The sequence below is a fragment of the Pseudopodoces humilis genome, chromosome 12, assembly GCF_049639895.1.
Source record: "Pseudopodoces humilis isolate 2021_Gansu_Grassland_sample_001 chromosome 12, ASM4963989v1, whole genome shotgun sequence".
Classification (NCBI taxonomy): Eukaryota; Metazoa; Chordata; class Aves; order Passeriformes; family Paridae; genus Pseudopodoces; species Pseudopodoces humilis.
This window is the reverse complement of record NC_142211.1, coordinates 227,152-239,215: the sequence shown is the minus strand read 5'-3', so window position 1 is coordinate 239,215 and position 12,064 is coordinate 227,152. Positions and strand designations below refer to the sequence as shown.

At 47.9% G+C, this 12,064-nt stretch overlaps 1 protein-coding gene across 1 annotated transcript; it reads right to left on the bottom strand.

Annotated features, from left to right (window-relative positions):
• Positions 1-924: 924 nt before the first annotated feature.
• On the bottom strand, positions 925-5,210 carry LOC148183257 (uncharacterized). Its single transcript, XM_088061369.1, is given in 3 exon segments — positions 925-2,238; positions 2,492-2,571; positions 4,679-5,210. Coding segments are annotated over 3 exon segments (1,926 nt in total).
• Between the last annotated feature and the right edge of the window lie 6,854 nt (positions 5,211-12,064).

The following is a 12,064-nucleotide window of genomic DNA, read 5'->3' as shown; positions in this document are numbered from 1 at the left end:
CTGCTCAGTTACTGCTGCTGCTGGACTGAAACCTGACACCATGAACTTTTGCAGCTTTTCTAAAGCTTTTAATTCTTTTACTACCTGGATAAACATACAGATTACTCCTTTTCTCAGAGAAACAATTAGCATAGAGAAGACATCATAGAACCACCAAAAACAGTGAAGAAAAGAGTTAAGTTTAAATAAGAAAGAGAGAATAAGGAGATGCTCTACAGCTGAAATATCTTTCTGTTAAAGCTATGGAAAGGGGCAATAGTAATTTAAAAGACTCCTTTAATTCATGACTAGAGTATGGGAGGAATAGAGTGTTCAAAGTGTGGACTTTTGAGAGAAAGAGAGAGTGGTTGTGATACTGTGAGTTGCTGGAAATGAGTAAAGTGAAGATTTTGAAGCCTTGGAAGGGGCAAGAGAAAAGCTGTTTTTCCAGGAAGGCTCACAGAGACAGATGAAGAAGACTTCTGCCTTTGAATAACTCATCCTTAAAAATGACATCCCTAGACTCATCGACCCATGCACACCTCGGAGTGATGTGGAATGGGAGGAGTGAACTATAAAAAACTCCATAAATTAGCAGAAAGAGACTTCTGTTTCTCTACAAAGACTGAAGAGAAGACTCTAGCAAAAATTGAGACTGTTTTTGACCACCAAAGTTCTAAAGTTTTTTATCTCTATGTTATCATGTGTACAAAGAAATGGTCAAGTAGTGAAAGATAAAAGGGTTTTCTGAAAGTTTATTCTGATGTTCTTATTATTGTAGTTTGTTAATAAACTGTCTCTATTCCTTTTAAATTTTAAGCCTGTTTTGCTCTTATTCTAATCCATATCTCACAGCAAGAAATAAGTAATTTTTTTAGTTACTGGTTTAAAACCACGACACATATCTAACTCAAAGATCCCTGGGAGCGATACGTTGTCTCTCTCTTACAGAGAAGTATCTTGTCTCCAGGGGAGAGCCAGGATCTTGGGCTCGGCGGGCTCCTCTGCACCCGCAACTCCCCCTTCTTTACTTATTAAAAAGGCATCTCCTAGAGAGTTAGCTAATAGCTTCTTAAAACATGAAAACATACTTAGGAAGATAATAACAATCAAGAAAACCCAAAAAATGTTTTTGAGGAGGGAGGCAACCCATCTCTCGAGTCCCCAGCTCACAAAAAGGTCTTCAAGCCACTGGGGCTCTTTTTCAGTCTGGAGTTCTTGGACTGCATGTTGGAGTCTCTGGATGCGGGCGTGGATGCTTTCACTGGGGCTGGAGAGGTTAAAGCAGCACAAACTGTCCGATTCTTCGCAGCCGTGTCCATGGGCCAGGAGTAGGAAGTCTATGGCAGCTCGGTTTTGTAGCGTGGCATGCCTAACAGTCTCTTCATCTGTCAGGAGCTCACTCAGGACAGAGGAGGTCCGGTTGGCCTGCTTACCAAGCCAGCACTCCAGGTGAGAAGGCTCACCAAGGGCTTTAGCAGCAGCTGCCCACGGCAAAAATGCCGACATCACCACCCTTTTTGTGTAGGACCGATCTTTAATTTGGCTATCTCAATTTTCATCTAATTGGGTGAGATCTTTCTTTTGGCGGGCCAGTTCATTCTTTTTCAGCCAATCATGTATTAGAGTTGAATTTGGAGTGAGGATGGTAAGCTGTCCAAGCGTGCAAGGACCTCTCCGGAGTTGGGAAGGGATTCCTGCCCACACTCTATCCCCACAGATCAAGAACACTCCCCGGGGCAGCACTCTGGGATAGTGAGAGGAGGTGGATCGTGTGCTGCTGGTGTAATTGCACCATTTGGACTGACTGTAAATTTTACTGTTGGGAGTCACATTTTTCCTTGATTTAATTGCCCTTTGGTATTTTGAGGCAGGCCATGCATTGGCTACTGGGTGATAATTAAAATTTATGCAATAGGTAGCTTTGGAGGATCCCAAAAGCTCCAATTCCTGGGGTTCCTCTGGTGCATGGGGCAAGATCTTTGTCCACTCATCCCAAATGTCTACCGGGTTGGGTTCTTTCCCTGTGAAAGGATATTCATGGAGCTTTAAAGGAATCCCTACCAGGCAGGATGACAGAGGGTTGGCGGCGCTGCCCATGGACAAGCACATGTGTTCTTGTTGAAGCGTCTTTGCGAGGGTGATCCACACGTTCTCCTGGGGCTGTGCTACTAGCCAGGCCTCTACAGCTGATGTTTTCAGGAGCATCCAGATAATCAGGAACATCAGGAACTCAAGGATGGTTTTGCTCCCCATTTTCTATAACAGGACATAAAAGATTAGCTCTGATTTTTGGAGGGGGGGGGGAGCTATTTTCTTTTTCCCTTTCCTCTCCTGTCTCCCCCCCCTTTAAAAAAAAAAACAATTATAAGCAAGGTTATTCTGTGTATTGGGGACACATGGCCTGACACCAGCAGCAGCACAGAGGTGCATTTTGGTGTAAACTGGCAATTTGAGCTAGGCAACAAGGGCGAGAAGGGGAAGGGGGAGGGAGTTAAGAAGCCTTGTGTACTGTCACGGTGTCAGGCGTGACGTTGGCAGTCGTCTCGTTGCAGCCCTGGTAGCAGGACAGTTTGGCCTCTGGTTGTTGGTCTGGTGGTAGGTCGGTTCGGTGGACTCCCACAACGTCTCCGTTTCCAGGCTGCAGTGGACTGCTGTTTTTCTGGACCTGTGTGGGTCTCAGGAGACTTTGACAGTTCTGAGTCTGGTGCAGGGTTTGTAGGGCTTAAATAAGGTTTTACATTTTTCCCGAGGAGCCACTTAGGTCCTGATGGTGTGGATACACTCACGCATACCCTCTCCCCCAGGTATGGATGCTAAATCTGAACCACAGTGCCTGTACAAATTACAGGCCGCATAGCTTTCTCAAGTCCAGCCTGAGAAAGTAGCCTGGGAAGTTTTAAGGAGGAATCAAAACAATCCTCAGGGACACAAAACAGCCTTGCAGGTGTTGTTTTCTATTCCTTGTTTTCGTTGCAGGAGAAAGTCAGGGGGTGGTGAACCCCACTGACCAATGATGGTGATGTAGTGATTTACTAACCAATAAGAGTTTCCTTTCTGTACTTTCCACGAACTAATCTATATAACAAACCTAAAGCAATAAACTAAGAGATATTCTCCTGTTCTGACTCCCTTGAGAGTCTGTCATTCTTTCCCGCCGTTCCTAATTAGAATGACACCCAGGTAATCAGTGGGAAAGGTCCTGATGTCTGTTGCGATTCAGGATCTTTGATCAGCACTGGCAGCTTCTCTGTGAGTTTGGCATGGGTTGAATTAGAGAAGTGCTGTATTACAGGGGGGTCAGGCTCTGTAGACGAGCAATTTAGAAAGTTCATGACATATAGAGCCTTACAGAGCCTCTCAATGGGAGGAATGATCTCTGTTCCTCCCCACTGGTGAACAAGGACTCTTCTCAGGTTTTGGTGGGTCTTCTCTACTATTGATTGCCCTGTAGGGGAATGAGGAATGCCCGTGGTGTGTTTCACTCCCCACTCATTGAAAAAGTCTCTTAATTTGTGAGAGGTGTAAGCAGGTCTATTGTCTGTTTTAATTTGTTCTGGGACTCCCAGGGTAGCAAAAACAAGGAGAAAATGTCGGATGGTGTGCTTGGCATTTTCTCCTGCATGGGCTGAGGCAAACACTGCACCAGAGAAGGTGTCTACTGACACATGTACGTATTTGACTCTCCTGAAGGATGGGACGTGAGTGACATCGGTTTGCCATATCTGGCAGCTGTTAAGTCCTCAGGGGTTAACCCCGGAGTTAACGACCGGTATTAAGAAAGATTGACAATTAGGACAGGTGGCAACTATTGCTCTAGCCTGGTCTCTGGGTAGTCTGAACACTCTCATCAGTGCAGGCACGTTTTGGTGGAAGAACTGGTGGGACAATTTCGCTTGTGCGAAAATGTCAGGGACACTGGCTGCTCCAGCAGGCATGGCTAAGGTGTCTGCCCTCCTGTTTCCTTTGGCAATGGCACCTGGGAGGTCAGTATGTGCCCTCACATGCATGATATAGTAAGGTTGCTTTCTGTGGGAGATAAGATATACTAATTCAGAAAGCAATTTGTATAAATTTGGGTTAGAGACCTCTTTTAGAAATGCATGTTCTGCTCTCATAGCTATTCCAGCCACATAAGATGAATCAGTCACCAGATTGAAAGGTTCTTGGAATTTCTCAAAAGCTCTGATGACGGCTGCTAATTCAGCAATCTGTGGTGATCCCGCAACCACTTGGACATCAGACTCCCATTTCTGTGTCCTGGGGTCTTTCCAAGTCATGACTGACTTGTAGGATTTCCCCGAGACATCTGTGAAAACCATCAGAGCCTGGAGCAGTGTTTTGCTCTGTAATGATTTGGGGACCAAATTAAATGTAGTTTTGAAAAGTCTGTGGCCAGGTGGGTGTATAGAAATTTGGCCTGAATAGCTATCGAGAGCAAACTGAAGGCTCTCATTGGTTTGGAGCAAAGGCTCCAAACTTCCAGTTGCCAATGGGAGGAAGATGCATGTGAACTCACATGCTGCAAGAGTGCGGAGACGGACTCTAGCTCTTTTAATGAGTTCAGCCATGATTTCCTGCAGAGTGGTAATAGTCTTAGTGGGCTGGTTATGTGTAAAGATCCACTCGATGATAAGGAGTGGATCCTTCAATGCCATGTCCCATTGAAAAATGAGCGAGTGTAAGCGCGGGGCCTTACCCAGGATAACCAGTTGGAAGGGCAGGCTGGGCTCGTAGCGGTGGGCTTGCTGTGAAGACAGGGCCTCCTGGACCTTGGTGATGGATTCCCGGGCCTCTGGCGTGAGGGAGCGTGGTGAATCTAGGTCCTCGCTGCCACAGAGCAGGTTGAAGAGGGGCGCAAGGACTTCCGTCGTTACCCCAAGCAGAGGGCGTATCCAGTTGATGGACCCGCAGAGCTGATGTAAGTCCCACAGGGTCTTGGGGTCGTCTCTGATGGTCAGCTGCTGGGGCACAACAGTACGCTCACGGATCCGGAGTCCTAGGTAGGTCCAAGGGCAGGTGTGCTGGATCTTGTCTTCACGTATCTCAAATCCAGCGTCCTCAATTGTCTGGATAGTTTTTTGTAAAGTCCGGTGCAGATAGTCATCGTCAGCAGCACAAACCAGGATGTCATCCATGTAGTGGAGGATGACGGCATCTGGGAACAGGGTCCTCACAGGTGACAGGATGTGGGCCACATACCATTGGCAGATGGTAGGAGAATTTTTCATCCCTTGGGGAAGGACTAGCCAATGGTATCTTTTTAAAGGTGCTCGTCTGTTTGGGGACGGAACCGAGAATGCAAATCTGGGGGCGTCCCGAGGATGGAGGGGTATGTTGAAAAAACAGTCCTTGATGTCAATGACAGACAGCTTCCAATCCCAAGGGAGAACTGAAGGGGAGGGCATGCCAGGCTGAAGGGATCCCATGTCTTCAATGACATTGTTGATCTTCCAGAGGTCATGAAGGAGTCTCCACCTGTCCTTGTCTGGTTTGCGTAGGACAAAGACAGGGGAGTTCCAAGGGCTATTGGACTCAGTGATGTGGCCCTTGGCAAGCTGCTCTTCTACGAGGGCTTCCAGTGCGCACAGTTTGGTCTCAGATAGGGGCCACTGATCAACCCACACTGGATGGTGCTGTTTCCAGATGAGTTGGGGGATGGTAGTCATGGCGCGCTTCTCAGTGACCCCCACTAAAAATCCCTGCTGGGAATCCGCAGAGAAGCCCCCCATTGGGACAGGAGATCCTGTCCCCAGAGGGTGATTGGTGCTCTCACCACAAATGGCCTGATGGTTGCCATTTTTCCCTCAGGTCCTTTGATGACAATATTCCGTTTGCTCCTCATGGAAGCTGTCATCCCTCCAATTCCTGAAATCATGCCTGCCACAGGTTGTAATTCCCAATTGTCTGGCCACTCAGAGGGGGCGATGATGGTAACATCTGCTCCGGTGTCTAGCATTCCTGGGCGCTGAATCCTTTCCCCACAACAAAATAAGCTGCAGTCCACGATGGGTTTGCTGAAGCCCACAACCTGAGTCCACATAGCGCTGGGGTTGAGGGGAACCTGATCTGGGCAGTCACTAGGAAGTAAAAAGGCCTGTGCCACAGGAGTCTGTTCTTTTAAATAATAAGGAGGGTCTATGCAGGTCAGAGAGATGGAAATTTCATCTCCAGGGTATATAGTCTGAACCTCAGGAACAGTATGAATTTGTTCTGGACAGTTGGTAGGATCCCCAAGTATTAAGATGTTAGAGGGACCTCCTGGTGGTCCACGTTTCCCTGTGGGGATTTTGTAAATACAGTCACCCTTCATATGTAAAGAGAGTCTAGTTACCAGTTGACGCCGGGTTCCCATCTGAAGTGCTCCACCTGCTGGGCTTGATATCGGGGTCCCCGTGGAAGCAGGATGGTGGGTTTGGCAAGAGGGGTGGAGTGGTGCGGCATTTGATTTGATGTTGAAGCGCGGGGTTGTTCCGCGCTCTGCTTGAAGTTTCCCGAATGCCAGTTTTGTCTGGGTAACCATTGGTGGGCTGGCGGTTGTATAGAATGTCTCTCTGGACAGTCTTTGAAAAAATGTCCAGGCTCGCCACAATTAAAACAACGATTTGTATTGGGGTCTGCAGCATAAGCTCCAGATATCCCCTCTGCCACTCCTTTAGCCACTGCAAGTGCCACTGTATTCTCACTTGAGGCAGAGGAGTGCTTGGCACAGGCTTCAACTATGTGATCTATGGTTGGTTTGGGGTCAAGTGGGAGGGCTCGCAAAACTGCTTTGCACTCTGGATTAGCATTGGCCATTGCTATTTTCACTAATAATTCTTTTTGCGTCTGAGGGCTCTCTATCTGCTTTTCAATGGCCACTTTTAACTTATCAATATACTTAGTAAAAGACTCAGTTGTCCCTTGCTTACTATTGGTGAAGCACTGTGTTGGCACTTTATCATCAGGGGTGGTAAAAAGAGATATCTTGGCAGCATTTGCTATATCCTGTAAAGCTGCTTCAGGCAGATCCTGGGCCTGATCTTGGGGCTTTTGGAAATCTCCTTCTCTTGCTAATTGCTCTAAAGTAAAATTAGGTCTGTTAGCATCTTTTGCATAAACATCTGCCAATTGCTTTAAATGTTTTTTCCACTGCCTCTCCCATAACATGTACTCTGCTGGGGAGAGAAGGCAGTTCATAATATTCTTGATGTCATGCGGGACCATGACGTGGGCAGAGAAGGAGGCTTCCAGCATGTGTCTAAAAAAATGTGAACCCCTGCCATGTTCCTCGGCAGCTTTACAAAGTTCCTACAGTTCCCTATAGTGGAGGGATTCCCATGCGGCAACTTGTGCCCCTGCCCTGTCTCTCCTCATTATTACAGGAAAGGCAAGTATTTTCCAGGACAGAGCTGAGTTCCCTGCTCGTGTGACTTCCCTCTGCACTTCAGCCCAGTGGTCTTCATACTCAGAATCTGAATAAGATTCACTGCTCTCATCTCCTAGTGGAGATGGGGGGTGCTTGGTGGCAGCGCGGGGCCGGCTCGGGTGTCTAGAGCTGGCCCTTTTGTAGCCGGGAGGGGAAGCCGAGATGGCCCCGCTCCGGCCGGAGCCGTCCCGACCTCTGGGGCACTGGGTCCCTGGAGCAGGCGCGCCGCTGGGGACGGGGCCCCGGCGCGAAGGGGCAGGACTGGGGTCTGCGACGGGGAGGGGTTTCCCGATGGATGGGGCGTGGCCCGATGCCGTTACACCCAACAACGTAGTGGGGGGGGAGGAGGAACAAGACGCGGCAGGAAGAGAAGGGGTAGAGGCGGGAAAGTGGCCATTTTGGGCATCGAGGGCGGTAAAACCGGAGTGGGAGTGAGACAAAATGGCAGGGCTGGCCACACTGCTGGCGCCATCTGTGCTAACACTAGGAACTGGGGGGGACACAACCGGGTGTGAGGGCATGGGAGAGAGGTTAGAGGAGAGACCCAGAGCAGCATGGCCATTGCCGCCCTGTTAAGGGTAGAGAGATGGTGGGGGGGGTGTCAGGGAGACGGCAGCAACCCTGTGCCAGGGGCAATGTCCACCTGCCGACTGGCTCTCAGGTAGGGAAGAGGGTTTAGGGGCACATGGAGAGGTTGACGGGGTTGGGGGGTTAAACTGCGGACCCAAAACTCCCTCTTCTTTTTTTCCCTCTTTTTCCAATGAGAAAATAATATTTTGAAACACAGGAAAAAAATTTGCAACAGAAAAATCTCCCTTAGCTTGAAATTTATATAACTTTGTTCCCACATTATCCCAAAAAATTCCCGATTTAGCAGAATCCAAATTAATCTTAAAATGTTTAAAAACCCAATGAATAAATCTCTTTAAATCCCTTTGGAAAACTTAAAATTTCCCGCTTTTAGGGTGCTTATGTGAGAAATGAACTTGTAAAAATTCGTAGAAATCTAAATAAATGTATGTAGCAATAATAATATAAAATATAAAGTACAGTGTGGCCCACAAGCCCTTCCCAGATCTAGTCGCGAATTCCCACTCAAAAGATAACGATCCTAGCCAGCGCCCATCAACGGAAAAGAATAGACAGGACATGGACCATCAGACTGACAGGGACAGGCTCGGCGCCCATCAACGGAAAAGAATGGACAGGACATGAATCATCAGGCTAACAGGGAAAGGCTCCGACGAGATACTCATCACCGGACCTGAACACCCCGCCTTGCAGGCCACCGTTGGGGGAAGCAATCAGGTAGACAAAGGGAAAAAGTCCAGCCGAGATATCCATCAGCTCCAACCCGGATCCAACCATCCCATCCAGATGGCCTGAACCACAATGAAATCAAGAAACACCCAGAACTTCTTTACATATGAGGAGACTCTGTCCGGACGTCTATTTGACTCTATTCTCCAACGCCAGGAAATCAATTCATACAACAATCAAGGACCCTTGGTGAATGGTGCCTGCCTGGAATTTGGCCTCAAGGCACAAAACCCCTATAAAAACCCCGGACAGTCTACCCTCCTTCGTGGATTTGGGAACACCTATACCTTTGGGTATAGACCCCTGTCCACCCAGCGCTGCGCTGTTTGTTTTATTGTGGTTTTTCCTCATTGTTTATTTTTTTATAGAAATTGTTTTATAATAAATTGTTTTTTATTTAACCCAAATCTGCCTTTGCATTTATAACAGATTGGTGCCGTGACTCGGATCGGAGAAACTGCGGGGAATCTCGCTGCCCAGGACGGGTACCCCCGCTGATTTTGGCGGCCTGGTGAGTTGAGAACCCCCGTAGTTCATTCCGATATCCGAACCAAATTTAGGCGGAGGTAAAAACCACAATAAAAAGGAAAAGGATCCGGATCGGAGAGCTCGGGAAGGCACGGAGCCTTCGGGAAGCCGCGGCTTGCTTTGCTCGTAAAACGTCTAGTGTGCACAAAGACACCCACGCAGGAAAATAGCTGTAAGTACTGCTGGTTGAGTGGGCGATCGGGCGAGTGCGTGAGACGTGATCTGATCACGAAGCGAGTGCGGACTTCAAGGCTGCGTTTCCATCCTCCCGCGAGGGAATTGGCCGGCCGCGAAGGAAGCGATACAGAGTGAAAGTTTTTTTTTCTCTCGACACACACTCGTAAAACCTGAGGCCAAAGGGTGTCTCGGGAACTGATCGCAAGGTACTAAAAGGGGAAGGATACGTCTTGTCGAGCTCGAGAATTGGTAAACCCTTTTAGTAAACGGACCCAGGTAGAGGTCCAGGAAAGAATCAAAAAGTACCGATTACAAGAGACCTCAGCTCAGCTCGCTGAAAGGTGAGTATCGGCAAATTTTGATTCCTAAGTACACAACGCAGAAACAGATATCGACTCCCGGAGAAGTCGAAGAAAGGTAAGAATATATATTTGCGAAGTATGGGGCAGAAAAAGAGTAAGCTTCAAGGAAGAAGCACAGGGAAAGATTCCTCCGATCAGGGGGAGGAATCACCAGACATCCCACTGGAGAGTCCCTTGGGGTGGATGCTAAAACACTGGGAAGATTGTCCCCAGAGGAAGGGGAAATCAAAGAAGAAATTAATACATTATTGTATGGAGGTTTGGGGAGGACAGGAGTTGAGAAGTCACCTCACTTGGCCAGTGTTAGGCACATTTGAAAAATGGACGTGTAACAAGTTATTCTCCTATGTGGAGAACAAGGTCCCCTCAGATCCTGAGGAGAGGGAATATGCTAAGCTCTGGGTAAATGTCAGAGTAGGGCTATTTCCAATAAAACAAAAAGAAAAACGTGAGTCGAGAGCTGAGTCCTGGGAACCCCTCGATCACTTACCACCCCCATATCGAGGACCGGCGGGACCTTCCTCTGCAGATCAAGTGGTGCCTTCAGTACCCTTGGGCACCCGAGACCAACCCACTGAGATACGTGTGTCTCAGACGGGAGACTCGGGGCCAGCAGCGATGCCGGCAGCCCTTCCCCTTTCCCCGCCTGTAAACACCGTAACCACAGCAACCTCCTCGGAGGTTTTTCCTGCACAAGGCTGGGGATCACCCTATCCGTCCCTGCCGGTCCAGCCGCCACAACCGGGACCCTCCCATACAACGGAGGGGATTCCTCCCTTCAGCCGGGTGGCGGCAGAATTCCCACAATTGATAACAGGGAGGCAACCCACAATCACCAATTTCCCTCCCGCAAGTAGAACCCGTTTGAGAGCGAGAATGATAGATAATGAATGGGGAGAGAGTGAAGAGGGGCACCGGTTGTTCCCTCTTAGGGAAGTACCGACGGCCCCGGGAGTGATCGGTTTTGTGAATGTACCCCTTAACTCTGGAGATGTAAGGGCATTTAAAAAAGAAATGGGGCGGTTGTTGGATGACCCTCTTGGGGTGGCTGAGAGGTTAGATGAATTTTTAGGGAGCAGTATTTATACCTTTGACGATCTTATGGCAATCCTGAGATCATTGTTTAATCAGGAGGAAAGGGAGATGATTAAACAAGCCGGGATCAGAGACTGGGACAGACGCAATCCACAGGGGACGCCAGGTAACCAGAAATGGCCTAGCGTAAGCCCGAGCTGGAATGCACAGACGGAGGAAGGCAGACGGAACATGATGGATTTAAGGAGCATGATTGTACAAGGTATAAGAGAAGCGGTCCCTAGGGGCCAGAATATTAGCAAAGTTTTTAGAGAATGTCAAGGAAAAGAGGAACCACCCACTGAATGGATCGAGAGATTACGGCGAAGTTTACAGATTTACTCTGGGACTGACCCGAACTCTCCTGTGGGGGAGGTTCTGTTAAAAACACAATTCGTTGCTAAATCTTGGGAAGATATTAGGAGAAAATTAGAAAAGATCGAGGGGTGGCAAGATAAAAGTCTTCAGGAGCTCCTAAGGGAAGCTCAAAAAGTATACATGAGGAGAGAAGATGAGAAGCAGAAATCGCAAGCTAGAATTTTAGTAACTGCGGTAAAAGAGGTCCAGAAACAAGAACAGATGCAGGGTAAGTTTAAAACACTACCCGGGAAAGGTCGAGGTTCTCACCGGGCAGCCCCGGCCCCACGGAGAGAGCCCCCTGAGTGCTACTACTGTAAACAGGTAGGACACGTTCAGCGGAACTGTAAACAAAAAATAAAAGATGAGAAAATTTTTCAGGAAGACTAGGGGTGTCAGGGGCTCTTTAATTTGGGGACCAGAACATCCAAGGAGCCCTTGATAAAGTTAAAAGTGGGACCCCAACGACAGGAGGTAAGTTTTCTTGTGGATACTGGGGCAGAGAGAAGTACCCTGCAGAAATTGCCATACGGATGTGTGGCAAGCAGAGAAAAAGTTTTTGTAATCGGTGCAAAGGGAGACCCCTTTGAAGTACCTATAATAAAAGATGTGGAAATAGAATCTGAAAATAAAATTTGCTTAGGGAATTTGCTATTAGTCGAAGAAGCAGATTACAATTTGCTGGGAAGGGACATGATTGTCGCTTTAAGAATTAATATCATGATTAAAAACTCTGAATTGGTGGTAAAAATATTTAAGTTGACTCCTAAGGATGAGGAGAAAATAAACCCTAAAGTATGGCATTCAAAAGGAGAGGTAGGAAAGCTAGATATCAAACCTATCGAAATAAAAAATCGAG